Source organism: Aptenodytes forsteri, unplaced genomic scaffold (assembly GCF_000699145.1).
Source record: "Aptenodytes forsteri isolate BGI_AS27 unplaced genomic scaffold, ASM69914v1 Scaffold100, whole genome shotgun sequence".
NCBI lineage: Eukaryota > Metazoa > Chordata > Aves > Sphenisciformes > Spheniscidae > Aptenodytes > Aptenodytes forsteri.
In genome coordinates, this window is record NW_008796216.1 from 1,828,605 (window position 1) to 1,839,071 (window position 10,467).

The following is a 10,467-nucleotide window of genomic DNA, read 5'->3' on the forward strand; positions in this document are numbered from 1 at the left end:
GTTGGGTTGACGGTTGGACTCGATGATCTTAGAGGTTTTTTCCAACCTCAATCAATGATTCATATATGAGGACTATTCTTTGCAATCCAGTTTCTACTTCTTCTCTTCTGACTATCAGGACTTCTCAAGCACTTTCCAGCTTTTCCATCCTGTTGGTCTCAAGCTTCACTGTCTATTGTCTGTTTTTCCCCGATTGCTTCTTTTTAAAGCAGTTGCTCAGTCACAAGTAAGGAGTTTTCGTCTTTAGTAGCCTTTCCTAGGGTATTTCAGATAAGGTTGACAGAACTTTTTGAAGCAATTCCATCCACTGTTAGTTATCCCTAAATTTAGTTCAAATACACAGCTAAGTCATGCCACTATGGTTCATTAGATCCCCTGAATTCTGTTCTAAAATATTGCTCAATGACTGATATCAAAATCAACAATTATAATAGCCCTCTGCAGTATTATAACAAATTAGAGTGACTTTAATTTGCAATTTAATCTTCTACTCATTCATGATCATTTATCACCAGTGAGAAGTTTTGAACCAGAATATTATCTTCAAAATTCCATTTGATATTTCCTTCAAGTTAAAAAGCAAAGTAATGATTAGGCACAATAAGCTAGTTTTTGTTCAATCAAATCAATCATGTCTAATAAAAATTTTATCTATAGTATAGTGTTCTCATAACGAAGTGTCACTGAAATTAAGCTGTATCATATCTACTATTTTGTATTTATCCACAGAGTTATTTACCGCAACTATGAAGAAAGTAAGTCTGAATTTGCCATCATTAGTAATCCTTCAGGTACATATGCACAGAATATTTAATAACTTGTGTTGTTATTATTATTGTAGTTATTATTCCAGCATGGACAAATACCAAGTTTTTGCTATTCAGAACACAATTTCAAGTCTTCTGAAAGCTTGTGTGCCCACCAGGTTCTCTTTGAGAACCTGTTAATGGTTTAAAACAATTTTATCTAGCTTGTTATGTGCTCTAGGACAAGTGTCATCAGGCTTTGTAAATTTGACTACATCAAAATAATCCTCAACCTGTTCCTCTATTCAGAAATATTTGTCCTTTTTTGTTTTAATAATTAGTTTCAATTAAACTTTTTGTGAAGATAAACAGAACAAGGAATCAAGCAAGAAATAGCTTTCTTCTTCATCCCTCATTTATTTTTTAAAAGGACATAATGAAATGTCAAGAGAGGACATAATACAGTATTTTTGTTGAGCTTTTCTTCTTCCAAAACTGAAGGAAAAAAAAAGGCACATCAAATCTAAGGAAGTTTTCACATGTGTGTTTTTAAAGACCAACAATATTTTAGCAGCATTAAGCACCTAGCACCTCAGGTAAAACTCATTCATCTAAATTAAACTTCATCATTCAAATAAGAGAATAATATTCCAGATTCCCCATCTTAACATTGAACTACATTAATTACACTATAATGGGTCTCAGTTTATGTCTTTTGGCCAACTAAGATAATATTTGCTTCCCACATTCACCATAAGTATCTGTAATTCACTCAGATAAGCCTTAAGTTTATTTTTAAGACTGGAAATAATGCTAAGTCCCAGTTCAAATTTCTAAATTATTTTAGGATGATAAAAGCATAGAAGAGAGTACCCTTGCATTCCTTGCCCAATATTATTTGTTGTTGTAGCTTTCAGATGAAAAGTCATAGGAATTAATCAAATCTGAGCAAGTATTGGCATTCTAAACCATGTGATTCAACTGCTAACTTACCCTACCATCAGCCCTACTAAAAAAGTTATAAGCCAACAGACTGGATTTCAAAGTAAAGCAGTTTACAGCATGAATGACAAAGAAGTTCTTAGACTCTCCCAGTGACATAGATCATTAATTTTCACAAAAGATAGTATTATGGCATTTCCATAAACTTATATTCATGACAGAGAAAAGCCACCATTTTCCTCACTTTGTAACTGCTAAAAATTTAGGCACTGATACACAAAACCCAGTTACACAGCACTTATTGATTATAAAGCACTGTAATTTATCAGGTATGGCTGGTTTAATCAGGATAGAAAATTTATTTCATCTCCAGAAACAAAGCTGAGAAAGAAAAAGTGAATCTGAATAGAAAAGCATCTTTTAATATTCTTGTAACGCCTAATTAATTTCAACTCTTGTATCTGTGACAGTTCTGTACTTGATTCATGACTTGGAGTAAGATGAAAATAAATAGCCATGTTTATGCCTGCGCTGTTCAGCAGAACAACTGGACAGCCTTGAGTGTACCCTACAAAGGAACCTGAAGTTTGCTACAACATAAGCATTAGGAATTGAAAAGTTAGACTCTTGAAAAGTGTTTCAGATTAGCCTGCATGTTATACTTCTAATCAAATGTTCCAAGTAGTCTGTGGAAAGAAAGCTTATCAAACCTTATTTCTTGTCATTAAAGACACTGAGTAAGGGTGCCACTGACCTAAAAACACAAGGAAAAAAAATGGGCAAGAAAAATGTTTGATATTTAAAATATCAATATAAAATTTAATCATATCTGTATATATTTGATTACTCCTAACTGTATATATGAGTGAAAAGAATTCTTTAGCTTTTAAAAATAATATACTGTATTTACCAGTTTTCAAATCACATACAACATACAGAAAAACAAAGCAATTTACTATTTATTTACTAATTAACAGGGACACGAAATAACTTACATTCAAGAAAGAAAAAAGGAAATATTAAACCTGTATTTAATAAAAATCAATTATTCCATCATACAGTATCACAGTAGTTACGTTTAAAACAAGATTTTAATTGTCTTCAATGGAACTTGCATTAGGGAAAATACAACTCATCTTTCATTATTGATTCCTTCCATTTTTAAGTGAGCTCATTTGAGCTGTCAAACTTGAGGTTCTACTTGACTACACAACAGATGCATGAAGCTGAATACATTATAATTGGGAAAATGGCCATCACTGATAAATCACAAATATTATTAAAATCACTAGAAACAGAAATTGAGACTTTCAGAAGTTCCTAACAAAAAGGATAAAAAGTGTAAACATCAGATAACTTTTGTTTGCTGAATACTGTTCCTTTTTCCTCTCCTCCAAAATCTGTTATCTTAAACAAGTTGTCCAGCGAGAAAATAAAAGCATAACAGGCTAGAACATTGATCATAATTTAATCACTAGAATTTAAAAGTTAGAATTACCTCTAAAATTAACTGGCATACCTAAGTTTAAAAGCAGTAAACATTTTCTCCCTCCCCCATTTGTTTTCATGATTGTTTAATGAAAACCAGACTGTTCTTTGACATTAAGAAATACATAATTTAAGGATCATCTTCTAGTACATTGCCACATGGCAAAAAACACATACTGTGGGTTCATACATTTATGTGTGTAGATTTTTACTTCTATAATGTACACCTGCATCAACTTTTTTTTTTTTTAACTGTGTTACAATGATGCACTCCAGGTATTAAAATACAGATGTAACGAACCCAAAATAGCAGCTCACAGTTCAGCAACTTATTATCCACAGATAAAAGCACAGTCACCCTTCAACATTTCCACTGGATGATTTCATAAATCTGATACCAAGTTTGTTGAGCCCTTTAAGTTAATAATTAATTTTATGTAATTCATTGATGCACTGCTGCAGAATTTTCTAGGGAAAACAAATGACTAAAATATACAATTGTAATTACAAATATTTAACCCTATATAAAGCTTGACAAACAGCTCAAAATATCAAAATCTGAAAGTGATTACCCCAATGCAGGTTAGGAGCATTTTTCAGGGAAGTTCCCAAGATTCAATATTCTAGTATACATTTACATTGAAATAACTTAGGCTAAACCAATTTGAAAACACTCAAATATAAAAAAATAATCTTAAAATTATTATTAAAAACTAAGATCTGTTCGATATAAAAAAGCCATGGTTGAAAGAGATGCTTACATTGGAACTCTTGCACATGCAATCAGATGTCTTATTCAATCTTCATCATAGCACAAGTTAGAAATTGCTAGCTCAAATATTTCTTTTCCACTAGAGATTTTATGCCCTTAACTGCAATTAATCTAAGGTAGCAATTTTAACTAGTGAAATAAAAATAATTTGAACAAGGGACCCTATGATGAGGAGTTACTTATAAACAATTTAAAAGAGCACCATAACATTTGAACCAGAAAGACCTTGGTTTCTTAAACAGATTCTGAATAGCAGCAGAAAGTTTACAGAATACCAAGCATCAGGGGAAAAAGAAGGCTCACATACTTTTGTTGCATTTTGTGAGCACAGTTTCCTTATCTCTTGGTGACTTCTTTGTGTTTGTAATGTATGGGGAAAAAAAAGGGTGTTCTTTTGGATCCTATGCACTCATTTATTTTACTCAAAAATAAAATCAGTACTGTAGCACTTTCTTCTTTTGGTGTAACTCTGAAATATTTTTCCCTTGGGAATGGCAGTTCATTTTGCAATTTAGTTGCATGAGCATATCTAATGCAGTATGATATCTTTTCACTTTCCAGCTCTATGTAGCGACTTACCAGTAGTGCGAGTACAGTAATTCACATTGGTTCTGTAGGATTTTTCAAGAGCATGTTGAGGCAGCCTATTCACATCATCAGAATCTAGAGCTTCTGCAGTGTCAGCTTTTTCGCCATCTGACATATAGTTTAATGGCACACTTCCAGGATGTTCAGCTGGTTTGAAATTTTTCTTTACTGAAACATCATTTGCTGGAATAGATTTTTTCCTACTTTTCTTGGAAGTATGTGGCTTACAGAAACTCACATCAAGGGAGTCCATGCTTATAAAAGAGTCTTTGCAACAAACTTCAGGAGGATTCTGTGATTCCTTTGGTACTCGTACTTGTACTTCATTTTCATTCAAATTAGATGATGAAAAGAAGTCTTCATAAGAAGCCTCTTCAGCGCAAAAAGACTTGCTATATGTAGTAGCTGCTTGCAAGAACTCTTTACACCCTGATGCACCCAGTTCTGAGGTAGCCAGTTTCAAACTAGATACTGTTTGTAGTTTCTTCCTCTTCTTGTCTTCAAGAATACAATCATTTCTGTCAACAGGGAAGCTTCTATCCAATGAACATGTATTAAAGTCTTCACTGCTCATAGGTGAATTAGAGAGACTGCCAATCAAAGTAGGAACAGTATTTAACTTGACTATTTTTTTTGAAGGAGTAATATGACCCAAGCCCTTGATTTGAAGAAGAGAGCTTTCGTTTGCAACTGAAGTAATCATGCTATTTTCATCCTTCTGATTTTTCTTTGGAAACCTTTTTAGGTCTTTCTTTTCTAAAGACAATTTATGATCCAAAGCGTGCTGTAAAATCTGTTTCTTTCTTAAGCTTCTTCTGCTATGTTGTTTTGGTGTTAAGCTCTCCTGCTCATAGCTATGTGAGGGAGAATTCACCGATGCACTCATGGATACACTAATATCAGTCCAAGTATCACAGGTGTGTTTTACTACCTCTGTTTTCTCTCTCTTTAATATACCAGTTCCCCAAAGATAATCATAACTTGAGTTCAAGCACTCTTCCATTTGTTCTCCTGCAAAATATGAGAAGTGGCAATATAAGTGTATTTAACAGAACAGAGAGAGTACCAAATCTCTTACTAAAACAGATGTGAAATTACTGAAAGAAGAAAAGAAGGATTTAGGCACTTCTCTGGATATTATATGGCAAGTCATCAAAAACTAAATAGAAAATGGATTAGAAACAAAGCACGTTCTATGTTGACAAGAAGCTACAATAGCTTTAGCTATCATGTCTCCTTATGCGGTAATAAGTATCCATAAGTCCTGTTCTGCTTTCTTGAAACAAAGCAGCAGAGAAACTCCCTTTCACTCTTCCATTTGTGGAAAAAAACAGCATGATTTTACACTGATAAAACTAGCTATAAGTAATACTGGAAACTCAATAATCATTTTTACTACCACAGCATTACCACCACCTTGTAGTTTTTGCAGCCATGATGAAATTAAATACAACATCATAGTATCATACCACATATATCAACACAATGTATTAAAAATAATTAGAATGTGGAAAATATATCATTTCTTGCAGCTATTCTTAAGAAATGGGTTTGGGGGAGGTGATATACAGAATCCATTCATAACTCTTCACAGTAAATTCCTCTGAAACAGGCTAGTACCTTTGATTATTCAGAATACATTTTTAAAAATCCAGTTGTTATACAATCTGATTCTTGCAATAGATCCTTTTGTTTAAATACATGTTGAGTGCAAAGTTTCAGCAATACTCCTTCTGTAAGCGCTCCTGTAGGTTTTAGGGAAAGTCTTGATGTTATTTGCTTACTAAATAGAAATAATATTTTCAAACATATGGTGTAGCTAGCTAAATTCAGAAAAATGAAATATACGGAGATGAAAAAAGAAGTTTTCACATGACATGATCGGACTCCCATATTGACAATTGAAAAAGACTTAACTTCAATCCTCAAATTAAACTGGATTCTTGAACTGTTTTAACCATTATTAACCAACATACTCTCACATATCTCACAAGCACAAACAAAAGAGTCACCATCACAGAGCATCAGAGATGGAAGCTACACTGAATATTGTCATGGGATGTGGAGGTCTATTCTTAATATAAAATTACATTGTGCAGTGGTAATGTTGCAGGGACATACTCAAAGTAAAGCTCTCAAATCACGATGTTCAACCTCATCAGCACACAACTAATTTACCAAAATAAAAAAGTTTGTTGGCACAGCTATGCTACTTCCAGTATTAAGCTATTACTTCTCCCTAACATTGCATGAAGACGTACCAAGCTGTCTCAGGCCACAAGATCCCAACTCTGTTCTCATGTAAGCCAGCAGGACAGAATTCCTGTATTATGTCAAAAAAATACAACACTTGAAAACAGCATGAGGTATAGCTTACTGTTGGGGTAGAACGGAGAGTAGGCAGACCACTCAAGTGGACTTCATTATGAATTCTAAAGACTGTCTTCTCCTTACTTTTCTACTGAGATCAAACACAAGCATCTGACTTCAGCTTTTTCCTCATGTGACTGACAGAAGACATGAGGTCTGAAGTAGATACCCACTGCAATACATGATTAATGCTGTTAAGATGCCCACTGACATAGCTCAACAGCCTTCACAATAATCTTCTCCCTGACATCCTGCTACTATGCCAAAACACAGGAACAAACCCCTAACTTTATGAGAATTAAGAATCTTGATAAGAAACAACTTGAATTCATCTGCAACCATAAAACATTTTAAAAGCTGATTTATTTTTACTCTTGTTATTTCTTTGATCACTGAACACTTAAGCTAGAGAACATGCTAGATTTGCATTTAAAATCAAGTTTTTCGATTGAAAATTTGGAAGACATTTCAGTTCTCTGAGGTCTCCCTCTCTCACTCAGTTCTCTTTTTCGCTTCCCATATCACGCTGTTCAGTGTGCACTCTGTATTCTATACAAGATCACTGTAAGAGCAGAGAAGACTGACACCATGCCAGGACAAGAAGCCATTAATGGGGAATGGTGTGAGGAAAGAGGGGGAAGTGAGGCAAGCAACACAGCAGTAAGGCAGAGCATTTACCCAATGTGATTCCTTTCCTTGAGTTCTTCTACGTACTTTGCCAGTTAAGAAAAACTAAAATAATTCAGCTTTAAATATAAATGATAGAGCAAATATATTCAGTTCCCATTTCAGTACACTGTACTTTCCAAAATAAGATAAACAGGCCATGTATTATTTTTAATTTCTGTAATATCTAAAGTTGTGTTAGTTACCTGGTAACAATGCATCTTCTGAATTAGTTAAGACACAAGTAGACAGCAGGCAGTCTCCTGGTGAACTACTTGGAGGTACTTGAGACATTTGCGAAGCTAGGAATTTGTAAATAATAAGCTAGTTAGCCCTGTTTGCAAACATACAGATTTCCACATCATCTATTCTTATTTCAAAACAGCTCAATCCTGAGACAAGTCATTGCTTTGTCAACTAACTATAACCATATAAATAATTATAGACAGCTCAACAGTATCTCAAATTTACATACTAACAAAAAACCTGTTAGATATTCTACAATTTTAAGCAATTTTTTTCTAGATAACTCAGCACCACATTTTTCTGAAACTAAAGAATGATGGCAAACCATTTAGAAAATATTATAGACATTTCTAAGCCAGTTGAGGCATTTTACTAAAGAATCTGTCAAATCCTGCAATTAGCAGCAAAGCCTTGATATAGCAGAAATGCTTTTCAAAACATTTGAAGGTATTACCTTAAAACTCAAAGAGAAAACAAATACAAGCCATGCTAAAATAAATAAGATTCAATTTTTCCATCCATGTGTCACTGGTTGTTCACTTTCCTCCCACAATAATTTTTGAAACTATCTCCCACAATTATTTTTGAAACTATAAACTGACAGTCTAGTTGACATAGAGTTCTTAAAACTTCAAATACTACAGATTTCCCCCCCCCCCAAATATGTTCCACATTTCAACAGTTTTTATAATAACTGACAAAACCTAATGACTTAGACCTCAATACCTACCCAGTAAGGTAATGCAGACACTAAAAAATAATTTGAAAACTGCAATCTAGATTTAATTCACCAGGATCTACATTTTGAAGTCAACTAGATTTATTCAATTAGGTCATTGAAATTAATTTATTTTTTTTAAATCCTGTTCCTCAGTACCCGGACAGATTTCTCATCAATTTTGGACTCCTTTTTAAACTGTTGGCCTGGGAGTAATAACATTACAATCTTTGTCAAGTACAGCATTCACATTAAAATTTAACAGGAAATAAGATTTAGAGTCTCCCTGTAAAGTTTAATCAAGTTGTGATAATATCAATTTACAAGTTTAGAAAGTCTAGCTTAAACATTAGTCCTCTTGAGCAGTCCAGTAATTAAGAAATTCCTTTTTGCAATCATTGTCTTCCATGGCTTCTTGTGCCCTTTGATAGAAAGAAACTAAAAGCTAAAGCATTTGCACCTACTCAAAACCTGGGAAGAAGGGAGGACATGCGATCAAGTAAGACATGAAAAAAATTCTGAAGGCCGGAGCAAGACAAGTGCACCAAAAATTCAGCAATAAAGATGATATCCATGAACATGCACAAATGGCTAAGTAAAATGTAACTTCTTACCAGTAGGAGAAATATTTTCTCTTTTTTCCTTCATCTCCTTTATTCTTCTTTCCATTGCACTGCATTGATCTTTGATCTTATTAACTGGGCTGTATACAAGTGAACCATTGTCTTCAAATAGTAAAACTGGTACATCAGTTTCTACACAGAGAAATCGCATTTGCACATTAATATTTACATGCTATAACAGCTTCAGGTGAAGTTTCTTTTCTTTTTCCCCAAAAAACTTGAAGCAATTAGGTTCCTTATACTTAACGTCGTTACAGATACCTTAATACCACAAACTTGCAAAGAACTCTGTAAAAAGTAAGTCAACTTTATTTCTCATGGTGAGATGCATAAAAGTAACAAAAACAAAAACCCATCAAATGCTTTAAAGAAATAACTTAAGATATTTGAATCTTAGTCCAAAGTAGTTCTTACCAGCATTAATTGCTATCTTTTGTACAGCTAATTCTTTAGCCATCTGGTCCAGTCTTCTCTGCAGCTTTCTATCATTTTCTGGAGTTTTTTCAACAAAGTCTTTTGGCTGCATACATTTGTGCTACAAGACACACAAAACTATTAATTATACGGTATAAAACTGCCAGAAGTAACTACACTTCCTATTTGCCTACCACTTTATCACAGTATTTATTATCAGTGTTTAACTCTATGCTACTTATTATCACCTCCTTGAGAGTCACAGATAATTGTAAAGTTAACATTTTCCAAAGTGAACTTTAATATGAAATAAGAAAGAACATAACAGATTTTTTTATTTTAGATTTTAATAAAAAGGAGACTAAGTCACCATGTCTTCTTTTTTGCTTGTAGCAAAGCTAAGGCTTGAAAGATTTTTGTTTTTTTAAAATACCAGGATTTTATTGCAACTCAGTGAAACATATGCCACATTACAGTCATGGTTTTTTGATTAGTTAATCATTACGTGATTTTAATTTAAATCTTTGTTTCTTTATTCACCAACACAAAAACTCCACTTTTATTATCCTTTCTTCAGGTAAGATGTCACATCATCACAGCCATAGCCTACCTTTAAAAACCTACTCAGATGGATAGGTAGTTTACAGAATGTTCTGAAAATAACCATTTCAAATGCCTGAGGTCAGAAAGTCAAGTTCAAACTTTAAAGCTTACTACTGTAGGCCTATTTAAAAAAAAAAAAATAGAATCACATACTCACTTTTTTGATCAGTAGTGGTAATCCTTCATTAGTGTCTACTGCAGGAAATAAGGATTCATCAACATGTACTCCAGTTTCTCGACACCTGTAAAATAAATTACAGCAGGTTTGGGGTTTTGTTTTTTTTTTTTTTT

At 33.4% G+C, this 10,467-nt stretch overlaps 1 protein-coding gene across 1 annotated transcript in view; it reads right to left on the reverse strand.

The window, feature by feature from the left end:
* Positions 1 to 10,467, reverse strand: part of MCPH1 (microcephalin 1) — a 142,740-nt gene that overhangs the window by 121,644 nt on the left and 10,629 nt on the right. The window contains exons 4-8 of the mRNA XM_019474453.1: positions 10,334 to 10,418; positions 9,574 to 9,694; positions 9,151 to 9,291; positions 7,779 to 7,874; positions 4,528 to 5,547 (exon numbers count right to left, since the gene is read on the reverse strand). Of these exons, the coding sequence (XP_019329998.1) occupies positions 4,528 to 5,547; positions 7,779 to 7,874; positions 9,151 to 9,291; positions 9,574 to 9,694; positions 10,334 to 10,418 (1,463 nt within the window). The remainder of the gene's footprint in view (positions 1 to 4,527; positions 5,548 to 7,778; positions 7,875 to 9,150; positions 9,292 to 9,573; positions 9,695 to 10,333; positions 10,419 to 10,467) is intronic.